The 26,415-nt window shown below is 38.4% G+C and overlaps 1 protein-coding gene across 1 annotated transcript in view; it reads left to right on the plus strand.

Moving 5' to 3' along the window:
- The first annotated feature begins 1,101 nt into the window (after positions 1–1,101).
- Positions 1,102–26,415, plus strand: part of ZNF106 (zinc finger protein 106) — a 43,436-nt gene continuing 18,122 nt past the window's right edge. Inside the window, exons 1-10 of the mRNA XM_015825081.1 lie at positions 1,102–1,190; positions 6,902–6,987; positions 8,219–8,280; positions 13,098–13,292; positions 16,114–18,192; positions 20,147–20,771; positions 21,441–21,510; positions 22,483–22,637; positions 23,226–23,286; positions 25,950–26,312. Of these exons, the coding sequence (XP_015680567.1) occupies positions 6,934–6,987; positions 8,219–8,280; positions 13,098–13,292; positions 16,114–18,192; positions 20,147–20,771; positions 21,441–21,510; positions 22,483–22,637; positions 23,226–23,286; positions 25,950–26,312 (3,664 nt within the window). The 5' untranslated portion in view covers positions 1,102–1,190; positions 6,902–6,933. The remainder of the gene's footprint in view (positions 1,191–6,901; positions 6,988–8,218; positions 8,281–13,097; positions 13,293–16,113; positions 18,193–20,146; positions 20,772–21,440; positions 21,511–22,482; positions 22,638–23,225; positions 23,287–25,949; positions 26,313–26,415) is intronic.

Raw genomic sequence — 26,415 nt, forward strand, 5'->3', positions numbered from 1 at the left:
TTTATTCTTCAACATACACGTTTTTTTTGTTATTTTTTTATTGTTGTGGTGCTAGTTGTTTGATTTTAAAAAGATCCTTTTTTGCAAGCTTCTAGAAGCACTATCCAGATTTTCAAGTCTAAACTAGCAAAAAAATGATAACATGGTTGTAGCAGGTTTTTAATAGTCACCCTGATACCAGGTACTTTGTAAAACAGAGCTTCAGCAATAAACTATGGGCCTTTTATCTTACAAAGCTAGAAACAATCACATGTAATCTATCAATAAATAGGAATTATCTGCATGACTGTGATTCATACTTGAGTTTTGTATTCATTGTGATGTTGGGTAAATTAGTGTTTATGTATCATGTGTCTTTTCAAGCTACTTAGCCTGGGCTTGAAAATTAAACGTGGTCAAGCTAAGCAAGTACTGTACATGCAATGGAAAATGAGCAGGAAATGCCAAGGCTGTACTGCAAGTTACACTGAGAATAAACAGGAAAGGCGATGTCAAAGTACTTCCCTCTGGTTAAGATAATTATACTGTATGTTTTCCTTAAAACCACCAGGAGCTGAATTTAAAATAAGGGACTTTTTCGTTTTATTTAAAAACACTCAAAGGTAATCTGTTACTGCTGTGATAGTGTTAAGCCCTTTGAGAACTTGCTGCATATATCCATTTTGTCTGGAAAACCTTCATTTTCAGTTCACATTGTCAACCGCTATTAATTTGAAGCCATGCCTTTTTATTTGGAGTAAGGAGCAAAGATGATTTCCTCTACGCAAATCTCATTCAGACAGCACTCGGAACCGAATTAACCAATGGCCCGCTGTACAAGCCCAATACAGTACTTGCTGACAAAGGTAAGCCCCCCCCCCCAAAAAAAACTACATCTACCAAAATGCATCACCCTCCGTTTGTTTGAATCAGAGATACTCAGTGGGACTCATTTCCTGTTTCTATGGTATTGCAAAACCGGCTTCTCCGGATTGCAAACTACTATTCCCAGAATGCATACGAAAAGAGGATATGGCTCTCTGATTGGTTGAAACTATATGAAGACGTTCCCGGCCTGTGGCGCGGTTCTCTTTTGGGTCGAGCTTGCTGGTCTCCGGAGGAGGCTGCACCGGCAATGGGCGGGGTTTCGGTAGCCCATCGTGTTGGGTGATGCGCTCGTTCTTCGCGGCTGGATGAGGCGGATAAGATCTGTAAGTACCCACAAGACGGGCTGTTACTGCTTCGCCCTTCAAAGTATAAGGTGGAAGCTGAGCTTAAGTCCCGGACTGGAGGGTTGTTGATGATGGTAGCTTTTTTTTTTTTTTTGGAGTAGGCTGGAAAGTAGTTAAATAATCTTTGAGGATCGGTTGAAGAGGAACCAACTTCAGAAGTTTGAAAAGCAGCCGAGGACCTAATACTGTAGCACAACAAATCCCCGTTTCTATTACAAGTTAACATTCTTTGTTTTTAAACCAAAACATTATTAAAAAAAAAACATAGGAGCCATATATAAACTTCGTTGCAAAATGTTGCAAAACTAGGTTTTCTTCCCCCAAAGCTCTCATAACCTGTGATAAATGCATAAATGGGAGCATCGAAGAAATAAGAGCATGATAAATCCTTATATTTGGATTGCAATTTAATAAAACTGCTGTGGTAAAAATTCCTTATGTATCCTGTTCAGTAGTTCTTACCAAACACTGGAGCCAAATTCAGGTGTCAAGAATTCAAAAAATTAACAGAGGAAATTACTAAAGAAACAGTTTTTAATTGGCTTGAAAGGAAAGGCAATAAATACTTAGAGAAATTCCTTTTATTCCCAGTTCACAAAGCAGCATAAATATGGGAATGGTGGTTAATTTTGCTGGCTCAACTTACCAGAAGGCTAGTATAACAGCTGAATGTAATTTGGAAACTTGTTTAGACTTCCATATAGGCTATGTACACATGATATACTGAGCTACAAATTAACCAACTTGATTTTTTAATTTTATGTGTTGTGTAAATTCAGTCTGTGAGTTTAGTTTATGATTCAGGGTAACTTCAAACTCAGAAAATTTTGTGAATTGAGTCAGTAAAGGGGAAACTATCTTTAGATAAGTGAATTGTTATAGAATGTGAACAAGTATATTCTGGAATAGTTTTCAGTATAGCTTATTTCTGCTGCTTTTCAAAGACATAATCACAAAGGATGATATAACATTGAGCTACTGTGGATATTGATTCCAACATCATTTAAAAGTTGTATATTTAAATAGAACCATATTTTTAAATAAGATTCTCATTTTATATATTATTTACAATTCATACTTTTTTGAAAAGTATTATATAACTCCTAAAGTGTATACTCTTTAGCACCTTTTGATTACTTCTTTCTTCACAGAATATAACTTGACTGGGTCAAGTTACCAATAGCAATCACCCAAATTATGTGTGATTATTCAATCTTAGCTGCAACTGTGAGTGCATTATTGTTTACAAAACCCAGTACAGATAACCCCCAACTTACAATCATTCGTTTAGTGACTGTTCAAAATTATAGTGCCCCTGAAAAAAGGGACCTACGACTTTTTTCACACTTATGACTATTGCAGCATCTCCATGGTCATGTGATCAAAATTCAGACATTTGGCAACTGCCTCATATTTATGACGGTTGCAGTGTTCTGGGGTTGTGACCTTCTGAGAAGCAAAGTCAATGGAAAAGCCAGATTTACTTAACAACTGTGTGCTAATTTAACAACTGCATTAATTCACTTAAAACTGCGGCAAGCAAGGTTCATAAAATGGGGCAAAACTCACAACAGCTGTGTTGCTTTGCAACAGAAATTTTGGGAACAATTATGGTTGTAAGTCAAGGACAACATTGTTTAAATTCCATTATCTTTATGGCCAATGTTCCAAGGTGTGCTAAGGCAAAAAGTTAATAGGTACGTATGCCACCATTGCATGCTGTATTTATTAAAATTCCCAAACAGTGATTATTCTGTATTAGATTCAGGTTAAACAGTAAGTCTCATTTTTTTTAAAAAAATGTATGTGATACATTAAAATATGGTTCTCTTTCTGTGCTGAGCTCTTTGGCTGAATGTGCTGATACCACTTTCCCATAGTTTTCAGATATTTTCTTTTTCTGGAATACCTTCTTTGCTTGGTTAGTCAAGAATACAGAAAATCCCATGCTCCAAATATAGGTACTGTAAGGCAGGATTTTGTATGTTATTAGCACTTTTGTGTTCTGAAAAAATAAATATTCTATGAGAAGATGCCTCGTAGTCTATATTTACTTAGGCCTGTAAAGACACTATTGGAAAAATAGGAATTGGACTATTTTGCAAATCCTCTCCTTTATTAAACTTAACAAGGGTGATGACTGTTCCTGCATCAATTATCAAATGTGCATGAAATATAAATATTCAAGGATTTGAAATATACTAAGATTCTTCATCTTCTGGAAGGGTATTTGTTTCTGAAACTAAATCAGAGTTGTGGAGTCATTAAGTTTTCTATAGAGGCAATCATTTAGGCACAGGTACAGAGCCTATGACCCATCAGATGTTCTTGAAATACAACTCCCAGCATCCATCACTATTAGCCCTGCTCTCGGGGCTGCTGGGAGTTGTGTTTTAGGGCATGTCTTTTCAACCAGTGGTACGGATACCACCTGTGGTACATGGGCACCTGGCAGGTGGTACGCGACCATCCTAGAAAAGTGGTAGCGGGGGAGGGGAATGAGCTGAACGGGTGGCAGCACCGCACAAGCCTGAGCGAGAGACGGCTGGAGCTGCAGGGCTGTCAGGGCTCAGCGGAAGCACCAGGATCGGTGCTTCTTCGGGGCTGTCAGGGCTCAGTGGAAGCACCAGGATCAGCGCCAGGCTCCAGCTGGAAAGCAGCACTGATCCTGGCACTTCTGCTGAGCCCAGAAGAAGCACCAATCAGCTGGAACTCAGTGCTGATCCTGGCGCTTGTGCTGAGCCCAGAAGAAGCGCCGATCAGCTGGAATGTTGCAGCATCTCCAAGGTCTTGTGATTTACATTCAGATGCTTGGCAACTGATTCATATTTATGACGGTCACAGTGTCCCAGGGTCATGTGAAGTGACCAAAACCTGCTGCAACCACCTATCAGACGGGGGGGGGAATAAAAACCAAACACCCCCCCCACCCCACCCCCGCTGCCAATCCTCAACAGAAATGCTCACAACAATGAAAACCTCGGACAGGAGGAAGAGCGCCTCCAGGCGGGCAGGCAGGTGTCTTGCTCGGCTGTGGCTTGCGGGGCATTTTTTTCAGTGCCATTGTAACTTCAAACAGTCACTAAGTGAACTGTTGTAAGTCGAGGACTACCTGTACTTTATCACTTTTTTCCTTTTTTTTTTTTTTGGGTCATTAAGTTTTTGACACCTTGCTAGGCGACTGGTGGTACTCTGATATTGCTTTATCCTAAAAGTGGTACAATGGGTGAAAAGGTTGAAAAGCCCTGTTTTAGGGGGCCTCACTTCTGTTTTAAGCAAATTCAAGATGGACAGTGATTAATAGTTATATGTTACTTATATGTAAGGGTGTAGGTCTATACATATGTTGTATATAGTATGTTTAAATGTGTGTTATCTATGTGTACACTTTGAGAGCAAGCAACTAAATTTCATTTTTAATGTGTGCCATTGTGCCCACAGTAAAAAAATGACAATAAAGGTTATCTAATATTTAATATCTAATATCTAAAGTGATGCTCATGATTTATTGTTCTTTCTGTCCCACGCTTGCAGAATAATTAACCATGAATACATCATGTGATGATAGTACAGCTAAACTAATTCTGGAATAAAAAATATATAATTGATTTTGAACTTATGGTTTCAAATTCATTTATTAGTTTTTCTTTAAATTTTATTTAGCTGTAACAGTTTTGTAAGTCGAACATTAAACATATATTTTTCATCTTTTTTGTTCATTCAAAAGGATATAGGGATGACTTCTGATTAGATTGCAAAATGTGTCCCAAAACACCATGGTACCCCACCAAAATAAGACACTTGTGAAATATACAAATTTAAGTATTTAAGTGTCTTATAGAATATTAGAGCTACACTGGGAGTGATTCTACATCATCCCAGATTTGTTGACAGTTGGGTGGCGCACTAGTTTAATAAATTATATTTGCTTCTAATGCAGTTGTTGACTGTGGGCTCAATATTTTTTTTCCCTTTTACTCTTAGGAAATGGTGACTATCTGCCATTTTTCTTTCTTTGATGCCTACCTCTTCTCAGTTATTTTTTGCTGCCCACGTGCTGTACCTGTAACCTACTTGGCTTGGGATATATTATGGTCTATATCTCCTGGGCCTTCCTGATATAAGTAGTCCAGCTATAAGAACTATAAGATAATTTGAAGGGTATCTGGTGGATTCATAGTATATCACAAATAGATTAAAATTGTGCTGGTTAGTAGAGCGCCTAAAGGGGGAAAAGGAATTATTTGAACTACTGAGACCTCTTCCTTCCTTTGCCTTTTTCTGATATTTTTTGTCCATGCAAGAATCTAAAAATTAATCTTAAAATTTCCAATAAATGATTTGATGATGGTTCCATCAAGCCCATGCCATCACCATATATCCTTTAGTAATAGTGTGTTTTCAGTTAATATTGCTTCCCCTTCCTTCTTTAAGAGAAGGGCAAGTAGATGCCTCTGATGACATGGTTGTGTTTTTATGTTACACATTATAGAGCTGCAATTTATTTTTCTCTGTTGCAGGGTAAACTAATAAGAGAGCTTGGGAGCCTTAATTCTGGAGTGTAGTCTGAGCAATCCCTTTGCAGAGGAAAAACTATTGCTCTTGCTTTTTCATAGTGACAGCCAATAGCAGTTGAATCTGGATAGTATTTTTAGCCCTCTCTTGTAAATGGCTGAAGTTGATTGGGCAGCTAACGGAACCCTTACGCTCTTCTTGCAGTCAGGCATAGTTAGATACACTTGTATTTCTAATTAGCAAAAGCAGATGTCATTTTAGATCTGCTTGGTAAATATCACTTCTAATTAGCCTGCCAACTGATGAAATAAGATAAGCCTACTCTACTGACCTTGTTATTTGTTTTAAGCATTTTACTTCCCCACTTGAAGAAGTAATTTCTAAATGAATTCCAGAAATTCTGAAACAGTTTTGAGCAACACATGAAGAAGGTTAAATTAACAACAAAGCAATGCTGATATAGGCTATTAAGAGAATATAAGAGATTGTACACCCCAAGGAAAACATCCACTATTTTTACCTTTAAGTTTAAGAAAGATTCATGTTCTTTATATTACGCTAATATTCTAATATTTAGAAACGTATAGAGTTGCTTGTAATATGGTCAATTGAATAGCATTAAACCCACCATTTTTTTTTCTGGAAAAAGGATTTACTTTGCTGCTTCTTGAAATGGATAAATGTGTGACCGGAGTAATTGTTGTCCTTAATTATTTACCATGGTTAAGTATAGTGTATTCTGTACTGCAAGGATAAATATCCTGATTCTCTCAGTTTTTCTTTATCTATTTTTTTTTCTGTAGAATAAAAAAAAAACAATTAGCAGGCGACATTTTAAAAATGTCATTAAATGACATCCTTGTTGTAGGAAGGAAGTTACTGCTAATTTTATTTGCTATGTTTAAATTCTTCAGTTGTATTATTATTTTTCTTCTAATCCAATCCATGTGGTTCTGAATCTTGACTTCAAGATTGATGGAGAATGTACAAACAAGGCTGCTGTGAAAAACAGATCTGAGTCAAGGTGATGTTTATATCTTCCTTTAGGCATAATCGGGTGAATAAGAGTAGAAACAAAATGTTTTTTGAATTGAATAGTTCTCCTATTAAAAGTGATATTTGAAAAATTATAAAGCTGACAAAGAGTTAATGAATATTCTATTTTCTACTTGTAGGGATCGGGTAAGATCTTTTTCAAGGATTCACTATGGTCCGAGAACGAAAATGTATATTGTGTCACATCGTATACAGCTCAAAAAAGGTAAAATAAAATTTCAGCACCATTCCAAGAAATTTTCACATTATATGTTGGTTAGAAAATGTAAAGCTTACTTTTCCTGAGTATTCAAGGTATCTTTTATTGATCATAACAATTACCTTTTAATTGTACAAATAATCAATGGAGCCATAGAATAAGATAGAAGTTTTTATTTTTCCAAGCCCAGGGCCACACTTGATATTTGAATCTTGTTAGTTTGGATAATGCCTGCAGCTGCCTTCCAAAAGTAGGAAGAGGCTCCTATTAATTAAGTACAGTTAATATGCTCACTCGCTGAATAATAATTAGATTTCATCTTTTGTCACAGTAAAAATAAAGTTTGGTGGCAACTTCTTGAGTAGTTTTCGGAAGCTTTCAAAAGTTGTCTGTGCCACTGGGCCTCCTGTTATGTATTTCTGCTCTAGAAAACTTGAAATAGAACTAGTGCCTTGCTTGGCACTAAGATACAGCAAAGAAGGAAACAAATGTTTCCCTATGCAGTGTGCTTTTATGTCCTGCATGTTGTTTAGAGTTTATGTGTTCCTACCAGGCATCATGCCTAACAGACATAATAAAAATAGTCAGTTTGGTCTAGTGCAGGGGTAGGCAACCTTGGCTCTTTTGTGACTCGTGGACTTCAACTCCCAGAATTCCTGAGCCAGATATGCTGGCTCAGGAATTCTGGGAGTTGAAGTCCACGAGTCATAAAAGAGCCAAGGTTGCCTACCCCTGGTCTAGTGGTTAAGGGCATCAGGCTAGAAAGCCAGAGACTGAGTTGTGACCTTGGACCAGACATACTCCCTCAGCCCTATTCACCTTACAGGGTTGTTGTTGGGGGGGAAGGAGATGAAAGTGTGTTGGATATGTTTGCCAGTATGAGTTATTTGTAAAAAATAATAAAGGCAGAATACAAATAAATGTATGTAATTCAGATGACAGGAAAGCACAGGCAATTTTTTTTACTGGTTTCATTTGAGCAAATCAGTAAGGAGATGGCTCTATAGGTCAAGCATTATGTAATATAAATTCAGAAGAAAACTGATATTAGCAACAGCTCCAGTAGTGAATAATAATATTCAGGTTTTCAACCATTCACTTGTATCTTAGAAGACCACTTGGAATCCATAGGTGGACCAAATGTGGTAGCTCAGTTAGTTATGGATATGCAGGTGAGATTTGTTTATGTACACATAAATAGTTTCCTTCCTATTTATGGCATCTTTCACTTTTTCAGGAGATGGATGAGCACATGAGAAGTATGCTTCATCATCGGGAACTTGAAAATCTCAAGGGGAGGTATGACTATGACAATGATCATTTCATCTTTCTTCACTTTAGTATAACAACATTTTTTTATTATAATACCAGTGCAATTAAAACGTGTTTACATTTTTAAATACTGTATGGCATAGTGTTTAAAGTTCCTATAATTAACTGTGACTAAAATGGCCAGGAGATTGTGAGAAGTTGTGAGGAGGCTGAGAAATAGGACGAATTCTAGACATAAACATCCAATAGATGAGACAGAAATGTGTTAGCTTATCTTATAGATAGCAACTCAGACTGGGCTTAAAACTCCCTGGAAGAAGAGACTAAAATTCAAAGAGACTCCATCTTAATTAACTCATGAATAAAAGAAGGCTGGAGTCTTGCAGTTTCTGAGGTCCTGTTTTTAGTCCACAATACTCAGTTTCTTATTGTCAAATGGCCTACTTGGAGCCTTTCAGGTGAATTAAAATTCAACTTCTAAAATTGCTGGGTAGGAATTCTGGGAACAGTAACACCTGAAGTATTTCAAGTTGGAAGCAGAAACAATATAAAAAATGAGCCTACTGGCTATAAAATTCTAGAAGTTGAAGTCCACATATTATAAAACTTTTAAGGTTGAAAAACATTGCATAAAGCCATAATGTGTTCTCTGAGCATGAACTCAGCTATGTTGGTTGCAGGAGAAAGTATATCAGCTTAATATCAATTGAAACAATTGTAGCCAATTTAACCAAAGTCAGTTAATAAAACTGTATGTCAGTTCAGTACAGAAACTCAGCCTTCCACAATATCTTTTTAAAGTATATTCAACAATTTAGGGCCTTCTGGATATAAGCATTCTGGTATGAATTGAGGGAGTCATACTCCCCAAATAGGGGATAGTTTCAGAGATAAATAAATAAATAAATTTAAGTAGTCATCTAATGGTCACCTCTTCTTGAATCCAGATAAGTCATTTCTGTTCATCTTGAAACTGAATCTTACAACCAATTGACCTTGTTCTTGGCAATAAGGATCTATCTGTTGCCTGGCTGAACAGCTGAAGAGTGAAGGCTCTGAAAACAGAGTGTCACCAACATTAACTTTAGCTGTGTAACTTGAACTAGCAAGTCCAGCTAATTTTTATTAAAATAATCATTTTAAACAACTTGTTCTTATAATTGCCAGTTTTAAATTGATTATGTACCATCAAGGTAAAATCAGTTCTTAACAGTACTTTGATTGGCCAGTTTTATAGGTCATCTGTACACTCTGAACTATATGAGGAAAGGTCTTAATTTAGCTTTGTATTTGGGTTCCCCATCTTCTGTGACTGCTCTACTCTGTTTAATGTTCAGATTAGGGCAGGTATGAATGTGACCCATTTATATCAGTGGGTAGAATATATTGGGATATGCCAGCTTTTTAGAGTTTAAGGAGGAATCCCCATCTAAATCCCGAAGCAATTTGGTCCTCACTAAATTATTGGAATATCTGTGATGATTAATAACAGTAACAATACATTGTAGCACAATACATAGGAAAATTATATTAAACTTGAAGAGGAATTATGTAGATTAAATTAAAATTTATATTTGTAATTGTATTTGATAGTGTTATTTGTAAATTGTAAACTGCCAATCCATTGATAAGGTTAGCAAAAATGCACTTTTTTCAACAGTTTGTACAATGTTTGCAGCTGAATATTACATGTGAAATTTGGGAAGATTTGTGTTGGTAGATTTCTAGACCACAAAATACATATTATTATTATTTCACTTGGTCTCTGTTTTGCTTAAAAATATTCGAAAGGTTGTGAGTTTAAAAATCTCAGATGCATATTTGAAACCAGTAACATTTCTGAGTTAATTGTAATTTTGGCTGGGATCCAGATGTGTTTAGTGCATAAATATATCTAGTGCAGGGGTGTCAAACTGCCGGCCCGTGGGCCGGTTTCATCATACCAGAGCCGCGCCCACCCCATTGCCGGCAATGGCAAAAAAGCTCCGATACGTTGCGCGACGTCACGTGACGTCGCGAGTTTGACATGTCTAATCTAGTGAAACTTACTTCTTTTTTTACTATGAATTTATTTAGACAATTTATATGGGCACTCATCTTAAAATAATAATATTCCAGCCCTAATGTCTGGAGAAAAAACAGATCTTCATAGCCTTCTGGAAAGCCAAAAAGGTCAGGGCCCGCTGATTCTCAGGAGGGAAGCTTATAGAGCAAGCACTAGGAAGGATGATATGGTTTAAAAGAGGGGTCCCCAACCCCCAGGCTGTGGACTGGTCTGGTCTGTGTCATGTTAGGAATTGGGCCATGCAAGCGAGCAAAACCTCATCTGTGTATGCACGGGATCTAGGTACTGCACAAAAAACCACTCCCCCCCCCCAGTCCCTGGAAAAATTGTTTTCCATGGAACCTCTCCCTGATGCCCAAAGTGCTGGTTTAAAAGATGGGGCCATGCAGATCTCCATGCATGTCACATCTTGCTATTGAGATCCTTTCTCCCCACCCCTCATCCCCCATCTGTCCCAAATTATTAATTTGATGATTGTGGGGAATTGCATGCAGCTCTCTAACTCCATGGGTTTACAAGACTGGAATGAACTCAAAACAACTGAGGGTTTATTTATATAGGAATTAGCAGAATATACAAAACTCCATTTTAAATTTTTTTTAAAAAAATGAAGAGGATGGTGCTTTATTTAGCAATCAACTGATCTCTTAATTAAGCGTGTAATGTCTTGTGGGTGAGTGAAGGATTTCCCCCCCTCGGTTTGTCTTTCATACTTTCCAAATTATAGAGGTGGTAGAAGATTCCTCAGCCTGTATTTCCTTTAGGAGAAATTCTTCATAGAATAGCAAAGATGATTGTAGCCCAGGAAATGGGAGCTTGTATCACATCACTAAAGAATGTTCTGGCCAGATGGTTTTGCAGTTGTGTTGTGCCCACATACTAAATTATTGGTGACATAAAGCTTTAAAGCAAAATACAATATTCCAAGTATGCTCGTTATTCCTTTATTAAACTTTAATAAAAGCTTAGTACAATGGTTCATAATACTTAATTGTGGAATGTGTAGGAATGCAATCTGTTTGGGATAGTATTGGTCTCTGGACTTCTTTTGCTTCAAAAAAGATTTATTTAAACTTGTGATTTTAATTTGGGAGTTCTGAAAATTTCATTTTTACTCTTTTCCATTTGGAAATGAAAAGGAGACTATAGAGCTCCAATTCACATTGCAGTAAGTCATCAATTTATCTCTGAAGATTGTACTCCCCTTCTGCCTAGTATATAACATATATGAATGTATGGAATTGTGGACTAGCAGTGTCCATATGTCGATATGTAAAAGTGTTGCAGACCATAATCACAAAATGCACTAATTTTGCTATTCAGTTTCTTTTGTTATTTTTTAGAAGTAGATTTTCAGGCCTTTGATGTTATTTCATGAGTTTCTGTGACGGCTTAGGTCCACTTGCCAAATTCCTTTAAATCTTTTCAAGTGTTGACCATCTAACCCAGGGGTCCCCAACCTGTGGGCCATGGCCCACTACCAATCTGAGGCCTATTCGCAACCGGGCCACGTGGAGTGGCTGGCTGGTGCGCATGCACATGCACAGCCCCACTCACACGAGTGTTGCAGGCGCTCACAGCCCCACTTGCTCGAGCATCGCGGGCACTCGCCTCACTTGCGTGAGGATCGCAGGCATTCGGGGCCTCAGTTGTGCAAGTGCTTGGGGCCTGACTTGCACAAGCGCTTGGGGCCTCGCACAAGTGTCATGGGTGCTTGTGGCCTCACGTGAGCGTTGCAGGTGCTCTCGGCCCCACTTGCGCGAACAATGGATGCTTGTACGTGCACATGTGCGCACACATGCACCTGCTCCCACAAAACCATTCCCTCCCCCCCGTGACACCAACCTGGAAAGGTTGGGGAACTCTGATCTAACCTTTACAGAAGAATACTGATTTTGGCATTTTCATATGAGATCACAAAATCTCACAAATTTTTGGAAAATTGCAGCCTTAAAAATAAAAGTTAAAGAATTTTATTTTTATTTTAATAAGTTTCTTGCCCTATTTTGGCAGTGACAACTATCCTCCCTTCAAAGCCTTTTGAGGCTTTCAAGGTTGTTTCTTTCTCTGAAAGCTTCCAACTCTGGAAACTAAATATGTAGGGTTTTTATTTCTTGCCACTTGTCTGACAGCTGTCTGTTCCCTCCAGCTGAAATAATTTTGTGTCTTTTAGCCTAATCCTCGCAAAGTGGAGAATGGACAGCTTGCATTTTCTGAAACCAAATAAAGTACAGTGAATTGGAGACTCCCTGCAGTCTTTGAATTCCAGGCCACTGTGCCAGTTGTCCCGGATTAGATTTCACTGTGTTAAGATTGGCTGCCGAACTTTTCTCTCCCCTCCTCTGCTGAGGAAAGCTGAGACAGAGCTTAATTCTAGATCCTGACACTGGTTTCCCCAGTGCAGCTGGCACCATGGAGGTGCTTTAGAGCAGCTTCAGCTAGCTCTGCAAGCCCCCTGCTCTGCCATGTTTCCTTTCACAAGATTTTGAGTACAGCAATTCAAGAAGAATCCCAGATGACCCTTTGCTTATTATCAAGTTTGTTACCTCTTGATTGTTGGAAAAAAAAATCTGAAATTCACCAAGAAACAGCCAAGCGAATTCAAAAAAAAACAACCTAGAAAGCAACAGGTTTATTTTTTTAAACTTCAGCCTAAATTACCAGCTCTTGTGTCTCGCTGACTGAGGCATATTCATTCAAAGGAAACTGAATTAAGATCAGCATTGTTTGCCATGCCTGTGGGAAGAATTGAGTGCCCACCTTCTCCTTCTTTCCCCAGGGACAGCAATCACGAGTGCCAAGTGTGCAGGGTGACAGTGGTGGGCTTGTCAGCGTACGCCAAGCACATCTCCAGCCAGTTGCACAAAGACAGCGTTGAAACCCACGATGCCGAGGAAGAAAAAGAAAAGACCGATGAAGAATACTTTGACAAGGAACTTATCCAATTAATACAGCAAAGAAATGAACAAAACCGGTGAGTATTTCCACTGTTCATTAATTTTCACTTTGTGAAGTTCTTTATTGGTTCTTTGAACCAAAGAAAATGCTTTTGAAAGTGCAGGGGTGCCTTCTGTGCAGTCTCGAGTTGCCTGTAGCTGGGAGAATTCACAACAACTGACTAACTTGCTATTTTAAGTTTATGATTTAGAAGGGTTTGGTTTTGGAATAATTCTTTCTGAATTCACAATTAAACCTGACTACTATTGATATAGCTTTTTCTGCATGAAATAGCTGCGGATTTATTTTTTGCCACTTATATTCAAACGTACCTAATATGGGTATTAAGATTCTTCTATAAATATACTATCCAGTCATGCATTACATGCCTGTTGCACTTTACAAACTTTTGTCCAGGTCACAGTAACTAATTCTACCACATTTATAACCTATTTTTATTACATCATACAAAATAAATTGAAACTAGGCTAGGCTTTTGGCTTAAAGCCGGAGAGTTCACCCTTAGTTTTTATGTATACGCAAAACCTGGAACTACAAAACTGGACAGTTTATAGAATTTTTTAATAATATTTTTAGGATTTGCTGTAAAAGAATGTATCGCGTTTCAATCTTTGGAAGAGAAGAGCAGTGCAACTCATTCAGAGTGATATTTCAGTGGCAGCAAGCCAGTGAGTAAAGCACTGCTTCACAAAAGATTGAGGCAGATACGTATTCCCCTGAGTCTGTGCAGCTGCTTTGCAGGCTTTCCTAGATTGTACGCACATGAAAGTACAGGCACTGAATTCCACTGTGACTGGTATTTAAGCAAAGCCGAGGAAGGCTCTCAAAATTGCTGTGCCAAACCTTCGGGGCAAGGCGACTGTTTTCAGCACTTTACTGTTGACAGTACCATAAAACATCCTTTTGGAGAATTTGCAAAAATTGATCCATGGCTTTCATTTCACTGCTTTTAGTAATATGCAGTTTAAAGACCATGTATTTGCTTTGGTTAACTTGCTGATGTATAGTCCTCTGTAAGGTAGAAAGAATTTTGTTTGTGTGGTCACCAATTCTGTCCATCCTCTCCTACATCAAAGTGTGATACTTCCTTCTTTCCTTCCTTCCTTTGGTTGGAGAGAGAAGGAGTCAATGAAACTGAAGAAATCAGTTGTGTATCTGACTAAGTCAGGGGTAGGCAACCTTGGCTCTTTTATAACTCGTGGATTTCAACTCCCAGAATTCCTGAGCCAGCTACGCTGAGGGAAAAGGGAGAGGTTTCCAAGCTGGGCCATGCTGGCTCAGGAATTCTGGGAGTTGAAGTCCACGAGTCATAAAAGAGCCAAGGTTGCCTATCCCTGGACTAAGTGAATTTCAGTATTGGTGTCTTCCACTTATACAGTAGTTTATTAAAGAGCTTTAAATGTTTCCCCTGTCCAGTTGTGACCAACTCAAAAGAGCTATCAATATTATTCATTTATTTATTTACATTATTTATGTAGCCACCTTTCAAATTGCCTTGGGGAGAAGCTCTGCACCTCTAATAAGATCTGACAGGGTCCCACTTTTTAAATAATGCTATCTTAGAACCCAGGTAGTGTGCCTTTTCTGTTGCTGTGCTTGTCCCCCAGAGACATGGATAATGCTGATTCTGCCTGCTTTCCCCCCGGGCTTTGGGTCAGGAGGATTTGGGCTCCTGCCAGTTGTGATTGTCTGTCTCTTGAATAACCTTGGTGGACTTTTTTGAATGTGTTATATTTTATTTTAGCATTCACGGCAATAAAACTAACTGGATTCAGTTAAAGATGTCAGCATTATCCTAGTAGAATTAAATATAGGAAATGAGAGAAGAATTAACTTAGCATTATATTACTGGGCTACATTTTTTTAACCTTTGATCTAGTGATCTCCTTGAAATCTTGATGATCCACAGTCAATTGACTCCTATTTATGGGAATTGCTAAGGAGTCTTCTCAAAGTTAAAAAAGGATATGGAACTTAAAACCTTCAGCATGCCCAGGAACAGAAGTTGTGAGGTGCTATAGTGTGAAATTTTCTTTCTCTTACATCTCCAGTAGGCTATAGAGAAAGGGAGAGAATCATGTTGATTTTAAAAACAATAGAATGTTTTTCTGACATTTTACTTCTTTTTCAAGGAGGTACTGTACTGCCGATGGAAAAGGAACATTTCCCTTTGACAGTTATATGATAAACCTACTGAGTGTTTTCTTTCTCAAAGAACTCCTGTTCTGTGACAATCTGTATCTATGCAACATCCATTGCAGCAGTTGTAATCTAGGGAAAATTATGACTATGTAATACTGTTCTAGGTTAGAACTAAGTTGGCTTCATTTGGAGTTATTTCAGATCTAAGTACTTTAAAGTAGTAGTTTAAATAGTTATTGTGTACTTCCAGAATTGTTTTCAGTTAACCAATGTGTTAGAAGTGGTCAATAGAGGAAGTATCTCCCTTAAAGATTCACAATATCTCTTTTTCCGAGTTGTTTTCCTGAGTTTTTCACTAAGAAAATAGTTCCATAATATATTATTTGGTATGCTGGGGTAAAAAAATAAAAGTAGCAAAAGGGTGATGTATATATGGAGCATTGCTTTAAGTGTTTGTCCCACTTGAAAGTGAAAAGTAATTTCAAGGTGATTTTCATTTGAACTTTGATCTTTACTTCCTTAGAAAAAAATTGTTATTTGACGTTATTGATTAAAGAAACTAACAAACATGTAGAATTGGATGTAAGCCAGGATTTTACAGTTTTAACAATTTTTTTGTTATTTTGATTATTAAATCATTAGATGTAAATATTTGTGTCCTTGATCATTAAATGAAAATGTTTATGTCTTTGTAGGACAAGTGAATTGTGTCACGTAAACTGTGAAGCAGATGGTGATGACAGGAGATTGCGAAGGCAACAAAATGACAGACTCTCTTATCAAGACCGAGATTGTTATGATACAACATCAAGGAGGCATCATGGACCATCACAGAGGGACTGGAACTGGGAAAAGGATAGTTTCTTAAATTCCAAGCAAGGAAAATTCACTCACTCTGCCAGGAATTCTACTAATTCAAACAGACATCTCAGCAGCCAAAGAGGACGACTTGGGTGGCATCAAAATGGTTCCAGAGGACATCCAGGTCAATACCATAACCATGGAAACATTGGCGGTATTTGGCATCAGAATGACAGAGGTGGAACATCAGGTTGGCCTCATCATGATAGAGGAAGAAATTTCAGTTGGAGTTCTGAAGCAAATAATATATTTTCCAACTGGCAGTCCAAAACTGTAGGGGGGCACCGGAAATCTGTTCAACAAAATGGAAATGGATGGAACATTGGACGAAACAGAGCTGTAAACAGTACTTCTCAGGTAGACAACATGGATACTTCCTGGTTAAAAATAAATAGTATACAGGATAAATACAGCAATGAAAATTATACATGGCAATGGCAGGAGGGTGTGGCAAATTATACCGGTCTTGATAATAAAATTGGCAACCCTGACTGGTCATTAGATTTCACGAGTGATCAGCTACCTTCAGATCAGTTACTAAATTTTAGTGTTTCTAAGCATCCAGAGAGTAAGAATTCCAAAGTCAATAGAAAGTGCAGTAGTCCTTCTCGAGAAAAGATGAACCGGTGGTCTCCTTATCCTTTCCAGAAAACTGTAGAGCAGCAGCCACTGTCTGAAGAGATGGTAGCTAAAACATCAGAGAAAACATCGTCTCAGCTGTCTTCAGAATCAGCAGATCCTAAAGCCAACAACCCTAAAATGAAAAAATGGGAAGAGAGTTATTCAATATCTTCAACTAACAGTAAAACATCCCTGAAAGTGGCACCAGGCAAAGCGCCAGCGGCCTGCCCAGGGGAGAACAAATCAAGTAAAGCTGAAAGCAAAAGTAACAAGATGCCCTCCTTGAAGTCCCCACTTCTAGCTATTCCAGATATTAAATCCTCTTCCAAAAAAAAAAATTCAAAGAATCTCTTGAAACGTGCCCATGTCTCCTCATCTTCCGGGGAAGGCCAAAGTCAGCTGAGTACAGAGGCTAGCAATTTCTCGAATAAATCCAAGCTGAACAATAATGCATGTAACTATAGCAGTTTAAAAGAGAGCACACCTCTATTGAGCAGCAACGAAAGCCTAAACAAAGCATTAGAAAAGGCCAAAGATGAACTCCAGTATAATCGTTCTTTTCAGAAGTCCCATTCAAGTTCTAGCGGAGATGCTCAGATTGATAGGAAAGAAGAATGGAAAACTGAAGATTTGAAGATACATGAAGTCCAGATGAAAGGAATAGAGAACAATTACCAAGGTAATAAACCAGGAAACATAAATACTTCCCCAAATTCTTATTCACCTTATGGCCTTGCTGAACCTGATCACATTGCAGCTAAAAATGATAACTGTTTAAATGAATTGAATGGTGCTAATAAAAAACACATTGAACTCCGAAAGGAGACCCTAGACTCTTTGTCAAACTATCCCTGTGAGTTAGATATTGAGTTGAAAACAACTCTGGAAGAAGATGGGGATGAAGATGTTACAAAATCAAATGATGCTCCCGAAAAAGAAGATGATAGAGATAATTCAAATCACGAGCTGCTCAAAGGTACTATAGGGCACTCTACAGGTCCTCTTCTTCCTGAACTGAGTAAACTTGGGTTCCCAGCTTCTCTCCAAAGAGACCTGACATGGCGCACTAGCTTAAAAAATAAAATTAGCTCTCATTTGCCTGAGCCAAATCTCAATAACGCAAGGCGCATTCGAAATGTGAGTGGTCACCGGAAGAATGAGACGGAAAAAGAATCTGGACTGAAACCTACTTTGAGGCAAATGATCAGTGTGTCTCGTAGAAATGTAAACTGGGAACAGGTTATTCAGCAGGTGACAAAGAAAAAACAAGAACAAGGCAAAGGTTTACCAAGGTTTGTAATCTTACCAAGGACATTCTTACTTTACAGCATGTCTGAATTGTGTGTGGATGTGTGGGGTCTCAGTACAAAACTGTACGAAAACTAAAAATTCATTGAATAAATGTGCTTATGTATTTATTGTAAAATTACTAACAATATTATGAAATTAACATAAATAATAAAGTAAACTTAATAAATACCACATGAAAGTTATAAAGTGACTACCCCAATGTAGTATATGCACTTAACATCAAATTGACTATAAAATTACAAAAGGATTTAGGATTTATATCCTAAAATCTAGGGGATATTTAAAGAAACGGTATTATCTAACTGGATTATGAGCCTTGGAATAAGAAATATGTTTATTTTAATTGTAGATCGTTATATTTGATATTTTCCATAATTACACTGATGTTATTCTGCCTTCCCTTTAGTTTGATTCACCAATTAACTGAATGTTAAGAACACTATTCTTATTGCAAAAGATATCCTTGCATTTAAATCAGCAGAAAGAGCTGCATGTAGTCAACCTATTGAACAAGATCGACTGGTTTTTAAATAGGTTTTTGGCATTTAAGATTTCAATAGCGTATATCCTTTTGCTCATATTGTGTTGTAATTATATAAAATTGATTAAAAGTTTTTAATCTCTGCCCTCCCATCCATTTCAGCAATAGTTAAGCTGCTATTTTACACTTATATTGAAAAACCTGTTAGCCCAACAATATACAAGATAGTGTTTAGGCTAATTTATGCAAGCTTCCTTCATGAAATTTAACTTCATGAAGAGAAAGTCTAACTGAAAGATCTTCAGTAACAATGATTTGGTTCATATATAACCCTAGAAAGGGTTGTTTGCTTTTCCCCTTTAAAAAACCTCTCTCAAAATGGGCCCTAGCACTGCCCACTTTTGGAGGACAGCCTTCAATGACCCTTACAAAGCTCTTGAGAAAATGGAAGTTGTACTAATCTATGTTATCCTAAAGGTGTTTTTCAAAGGCAACTGGACTTCCTTCGTTTTTTCCCTTAAAAACATTGTGCTTCTCATCAAAGAAGCTTCTTTAGTCTGGGCTGAATGATGGAGAATGGAAGAGTTTATATTCCTTAGCAGTCATCTGGCCGTTAGCTCCTTGAGAGTCGTTGAGGCCACTTGGGGGTTTATGTGTACCCTTAGGGTCACCTGAATCAGAGTGCAAATGGGTTTGGGACTACCGAAGGGACTGTTGTAGACAAGGGATAAGTGGCGTCATATCCTTCCCCCTCTGTTAACAAAGGGCTGTCCAATTTTAATGTTGATGGCCTCTTTGACCCTTCCTCTCAGGCCAGTGGTCCTCATATATATAATGTAATATAAATAGAATATAAACCCTTCCATTCCCCACCATTTATCCAGAACTGAAAAAGCTTCTTGGATGAGAAGCGAAATATTTTCAAGGGAAAAAAACTAAGAAAATCCAGTTTCCTTTTGAAAAGCATCTTTGGGACAACCATGACCTGGATGATTGAGAATCTCCATAGACATATTCTATTTTATGGCTTCCGATGATGTGTATGCATCTGGCCAATATTTTGCTCATCTAAGAGTGGCTAAAAATATTGACTTGGCTTTAGGTAAGTCCAGGTAACTTGTGTGTAAAAGATAAAATAATTGAGCTCCATAGTTAGAGAAATCCGGTAATGTTGCTGAAGTATTTATAGATAAAAATTTAAATTAAAGATGTCTTCAAATCCAGCTGTATTCCCTATAATAACTTCATGAACACATCCATGTAGTTTTCTGAAAATTGCCACTGACTTCTTCTAAAATGCCTCTCTAATTCCACAGTCTAGCCTTACAACCAGGAATTTCCCACGCTTATCTCTCCTTAGCTTTTGATATTAGACTAATTAGCTGAGAGAAGTGGTTGTGTCTTTTTTTTAAAAAAAAGTTTCACTCATACATGTTTCGTGGTTGTGTTTTAAGGTTTGGCATTGAGATGGTTCCACTCATCCAGAATGAACAAGAAGGCCTTGAGTTGGATGAAGAAGTCGACTTCACCAATCTTGAAGGATTCCAGTGGGAAGGGATATCTATAGGTTCCCCAGGAACAGTTAGGAAACGTAGCCTGTCAGAAAGTAGCGTGGCGGTCGAGAAGATAGCCTCCATTTACAGTTTCTTTAATAATCAAGGCACAAGTAAAGAAGACAAGCAGAAAAATTCTGCTTCAGTTGCCAACTCTGAGGATATAAGAAGTGGAATTCGGCCATTAGAAGATACTGTGGTTACTGTGAAACAGGAGTCATCTTCTCTTCCTTCCTCCCCATTCAAGACTGACAGGACTGATTTAATTTCAAGTGAGAGGAAACTCAGCCTCCAGTCTACCCCAAATGTCACTATGTTTAGTACCAGCGAAGGCCAGAGAAGCCTTGACTGTGCCGTTCATCTATCTGAAAACAAAGGAATATTGGAGAATGCAGAAGAACATCCCACCCTGGTTTTAGGCCTTGCAGACATCAGTGCTCTAGATGCAGCTACCGATAGCAGCTATACATCAAGCAATGAGCAGAATGATAGCCAGGTGATGGGGAAGAAAAGAAGAGCAACAGGAGTAAGTCCTCTATATGCTACTAGAAGTGATTTGATTTTATTTGCAGCCATTGAATTCATGAACCAGCTTGTGAAAAACATCCATAAGCGTAATAGTACTTTGGTAAAAGAATCATTTAAAGTAGAATCCCACCTAGGCACGTTTATTTAAAGAGATTCTGTCTAGTCATGGCGGTTACTTTAATCTAAAACCGTATTTGCCAACCTCATAAAAGCATTCGGTTTTACCTTCCCTAATTCCCCAGTAAGCACAGTCAATTACCATGTTGCATGAGAGACTATAGGAGTTGAAATCCAAGTTGTAGAAGCTGGGGTATACTGGATATTTATCCTTTTGCTATGTGTGTTCTTATTTAGGTTGTAAAAAATATTGTACTGGCTTTTATCACGTTCAAACTAGTATTTGTTTTTCTTAAGTTTTTGCTAGGGAGGGTATTAGTAATGAAAAATCAATGCAGAGTCTTGGCTACATCTGTTTCATTAGATGTGGATTGCCTGTGGATCAAACTGAGGTCACAAAAAAAAGTATGCCTCAATAATTTAATGGTAGTTCAGTGGTTTTAATTATGTCACTTGAAATAATTCTCATTGAAAAAAATTGCTACTAGTTCTGAACATTATGTGCAGTGTTGGCTTAGCTGACTAGAAATGCTAATCTTTTAATTTCTAGGAAGGCTCCTGTCCTGAAATCCCAAGTTTAGAAAGAAAGACTAAACGAAGGAAGATCAAAGGAAAAAAAGGTGGGTGATTGAAGTCAGCTAACATCTTATTATTGCCTTCAATTTATATTTTAGGAGTTTTGTGTACAGTAATAATTGTATTTAATAATAATAATAAAGTTGGAAGGGACCTTGGAGGGCATCGAGTCCAACCCCCTGCTCAGGCAGGAAACCCTACACCATTTCGGACAGATGGCTGTCCAGTCTCTTCTTAAAAACTTCCAGTGTTGGAGCATTCACCGCTTCTGGAGGCAGGTTGTTCCACTGGTTAATTGTTCTAACTGTCAGGAAGTTTCTCCTTAGTTCTAGGTTGCTTCTCTCCTTGATTAGTTTCCATCCATTGCTTTTTGTCCTGCCTTCAGGCACTTTGGAGAATAGCTTGACTCCCTCTTCTTTGTGGCAGGCCCTGAGATATTGGAACACTGCTATCATGTCTCCCCTCGTCCTTCTCTTCATTAAACTAGACATACCCAATTCCAGCAACCGTTCCTCATATGTTTTAGCCTCCAGTCCCCTAATCATCTTTGTTGCTCTTCTCTGTACTCCTTCTAGAGTCTCAGCATCTTTTTTACATCGTGGTGACCAAAACTGGATGCAGTATTCCAAGTGTGGCCTTACCAAGGCATTGTAAAGTGGTATTAACACTTCACGTGATCTTGATTCTATCCCTCTGTTAATGCAGCACAGCACTGAGTTGGCTTTTTTGGCAGCTGCAGCACACTGCTGGCTCATATTTAGGTGCCTGTGGTGACCAAAGTTTAGTTATCTCCATAATCCTCCATGATTTCCGTAATCTAATACACATACTTGCTCTGCAGAATGCATAAGAAAAAGGTGTTCCCAAGACTGATAAAATAAAGTTAATCCTGAAACACAATATGATTTATACATAGTTTAAATGGTGCTCGAACAGCTGACATAGACAATCGCTTTCTAAATGTCTCCCAAATGTCATGTGCCTCCATTATGTTTTACAACATTTTTCTTTTGCAGAGCGTTCTCAGGTGGATCAGTTGCTGGTTATTTCCCTGCAAGAGGAAGAATTAAGCAAATCATTACAGTGCGTAGATGAAAGCCTCCTGCAGGCTCGAGCTGCTCTGCAAGCAGCTTATATTGAAGTCCAACGTTTACTTGTACTGAAACAGCAGGTATTTCATAAGTTGGAGTCTATTTGCTCTGATTCCCACAATTTCAGAAGGATGTTACTGTGTTTCTCCGAAAATAAGACCCGGTCCTTTTTTTTTTGCCTCCAAAAGAGGCACCAGGTCTTATTTTAGTGTGTGTGTGTGTGTCTTTTCACTCACCTCCAGCACTGACAGCCCTGCCCAGCCGGCCCACTTCTGGGACCGAAGGAGCAGCTTTATTCTGCAGCTGAGAATGGAGCTTGGCCTGCATTTCGCAGTCAAAGGCCTTTCTGGAAGGCCACCGCAGCCGAGAACCGAACTATGGATTGAATCCATAGCTCGGTTCTCGGCTGCGGTGGCCTTCCGGAAAGGCCTCTGACTGAAATGCAGGTCCGGGGATGCCGCAGAAAAAGTGGGTTGGCGAGGAGAGGCCTGGCTGCAAGGTAAGTGGGTGCGGGGCGCGTGGGGCAGCTCCACACTCCCACTTCTGCCCTAGCTTGATTTTTAGGTTTGTGCCTCACCCCAAAATTAGGGCTCATTTTGGGGATAGGACTTACTTTCAGGGAAACCAGGTATTTGCTGGTCCTTATTTAAATCTCTCTTATTTTCTAGATATCAGTAGAAATGGGATCTCTGAGGACACAGAGGATTCAGATCCTGCAGGGGTTACAAGGTAACTTTGCTGACTTGGAGCTATGTTCCATCTGGATCTTGGCTTTTGATCTGGTATATGCAACACAAAACAGTGAGGTGTTCTCAGATTCCCAGTTTCCGAAGTACATTCCACAGCTTGATACGGTTACCGCAATCAAAATCTTTTCTGTAGTCAGTATACTTACTTATTTGGGGAATTCTTTGGCTTTCCCAATTACTCAGATTTCTAAATCAAGCTTCTGGCATCTTCTTTTCTAATCTATGCTGGGCGATCCTAAGCATTATTTTGCCAGGATGTGAAATTAAGAATATGTGCTATGGATTGCACACATTGTTATGTCTTCTTTCTTTGGCATTGTTATGTAGACTTTTTTTAAAAAAATCTTTTGGCCATTTTGTTGTTCTCTTGATTTATTGATATAGTTTAGTTAGAACTTTTATAGATTCTCCATCTTTGACTTGCCAGATTTCTGTAGATGTTCCATCAATTCTAATAGCCTAACAACTATAGTGCTGATGTAATTTCATCTTCTATTGGGGGTTTTGTCAATAGGAAATTCCTTCTATGGCATCTTGGTTGTTGACATCTCTGTGGTACAGAAGTTCATTTCTTCCATTTTTCAGAACAGTACAGAATTTTTTTTCAGAGCAGAATTTCATTTCCATTTTTAGCTTATTCAAATCGGCATAATTGATATTAGTATAGCCCAGGGGTAGGCAACCTTGGCTCTTTGATGACTTGGACTTCAACTCCCAGAATTCCTGAGCCAGCATGGCTCAGCATTAAGTCCACAAGTCATCAAAGAGCCAAGGTTGCCTACCCCTGATATAGCCATTCTCAGCATGCCATTTCACGTTTGGAACATTTTCTGAGTTCGGAGATTTTTGAAGACTCTTCTTGTTTTTCTGTGTCTATTCCTATCTTTAATGTCTTTACAGATGTTCTAATATTGCTTCTGGTCTCATCTGACACTTCTCTGAAATGCTTTGCTATTTCTTGATATACATAATATAATTAGCAGCCAGGTTTTACCCAGAAAGCTGTTCGATATCAGGAGACAGGATAGGCTTTTGGACTTCATTCAGTAATGTGATCGTCAAATTGCATTACATAGGTAGTCCTCGACTTACAACAGTTCGCTTAGTGAATGTTTGAAGTTACAATAGCGCTGAAAAAAGTGACTTATGACCATTTTGCAACATCCCCATCATCACGTGATTTACATTTGGATGCTTGACAACTGACTCATATTTATGACGGTTGCAGTGTGCTGGGGTCACATGACCCCCTTTTGCAAACTTCTGACCAACAAAATCAATGGGGAAGCCAGATTCACTCAACAACCGGGTTACTAATTTCACAACTGCAGCGATTCAAGAAAAGTTGTAAAGTGGGGCAAAACTCGCTTAACAAATTTTTCACTTAGCAACATAAATTTGGGGCTCAGTTGTCATAAGTTGAGGACTACCTGTACTGAGGATTGTTCATCTGCTATCGAGGTATATGGTTTAATTCAGGGGTCTTCAAACTTGGCCCTTTTATGACTTGTGGACTTCAACTCCCAGAATTCCTCAGCCAGGCATGCTGGCTGAGGAATTCTGAGAGTTGAAATCCACAAGTCATATAAGGGCCAAGTTTGAAGACCCCCTGGTTTAATTGAAATAGGAAGCCACGCTGCTTCATTAGCGCATAGTGGAAGGTCTGAAGACTTCCCAACTTCTTTAAGGTTTTTGCTTCTTTTCATTACAGTTTTGGAGGTCACACGAAAATCTGCCCAGGGACCATCCACTTTACACATAACTAGTTCCCATCAATACTCTTCTCTGGTCAGTAATACTCACTGAGATGCCTCATAGTTTAGAAAGATTCCATCCCTATTAGTAATGTGGTTGCATTTTCTGATTGGAAACAAAACCTATAAATGTTTTAAACAAATAAGCATTTGCTGAACATAATGTGAACCTCAACTGCTCTGCTCCTGTATGCTCTTGCACTGATAGTCATTGTGTACTTTGAGGTTTTTTTTTTTTATTAATGAGCATTTTCAATCAATCTTTTCTGTACAGGACCCAGAAACATCTTTGCCAATCAATACTACATTTTAGCCTGATGCTTTGATTTTCAGTATCTCATTTGTCGTTGTTTTTTTTGTTAATTAAAAAATGGGAAAAATATTGAACAAGAAATGACATTGACAATGACAATATATTCAAAGGGGTGTACCTTTGAATATATTTGGTGTGGATGGGCACGATATGGGGGGGGGCAGGTTCCATATTTTGTTTGTAATTTGAGGCAGGTGGATGCTTTAAATTCTGTAGATATTTAAAAGAAGAAAGCTTATAGAAAAAATGGATACTCTCTTGATCCCGCAGCACGCTCAGCTTTTATGTGAATTTAGAAGATGAAGCAGGTGGGCAATGTACTTCCTGGACAAGTCAGGTGTATGCAGAGTTTGGAAACCAATAGAAGGAGAATATTTGTAGCTTGGGATCCTGGTTGCTCTCTGAGCTTCGTTCTTTTCTTACAGATGTTTCGTTACCCAAACTAGGTAACATCATCAGTGCTAGTGAGTTTGGGAAGTTTGGAAAACGTCAAGACAGAACTTGTGCCACATAATATTATTTATTTATTTTTTTTAAAAAAAGACTTTAATATGAAACATGTTGCTCCCTTCTTAGACACTTACGAGCCTTCAGAACAATCGCACTTGCAACAGCCACATCATAGCAGCTCAAGTGAAAAAAGCCTTGGCAAGCTCCCTTTGACCCAGGACCCTACAGCTAATGCAGGTCTTCTTGCTCCTCTTCTGGAAACCGTCCCACCTATCTCTGTGCAGATCCCTCCTCCTTTTGCAGCCCCTGTCCAAGAAAAGGCTGATCCTACATTCCAGACTGCTATGAACGTTGCCCCCATCACAGTTCCTGATTCATCCATACAAATGAAGAAAGAAACTGTGCTTCCAAGGCTTAGAGAAGATTGCATGAATGTTCCTGAACAGAGTACTTCATGTTCCCCACAAACAGAGCTTCACTTGCAGGATAGTATGTTGGTTTACTGTATATTAAAGATAAGTTGATCTCTCTCTGTCTCTCTGTCTCTGTCTGTCTGTCTGTCTGTCTGTCTGTTTCTCTCTCTCTCTCTCTC

The sequence above is a fragment of the Protobothrops mucrosquamatus genome, unplaced genomic scaffold (assembly GCF_001527695.2).
Source record: "Protobothrops mucrosquamatus isolate PMUCROS unplaced genomic scaffold, P.Mucros_1.0 scaffold2474, whole genome shotgun sequence".
Classification (NCBI taxonomy): domain Eukaryota; kingdom Metazoa; phylum Chordata; class Lepidosauria; order Squamata; family Viperidae; genus Protobothrops; species Protobothrops mucrosquamatus.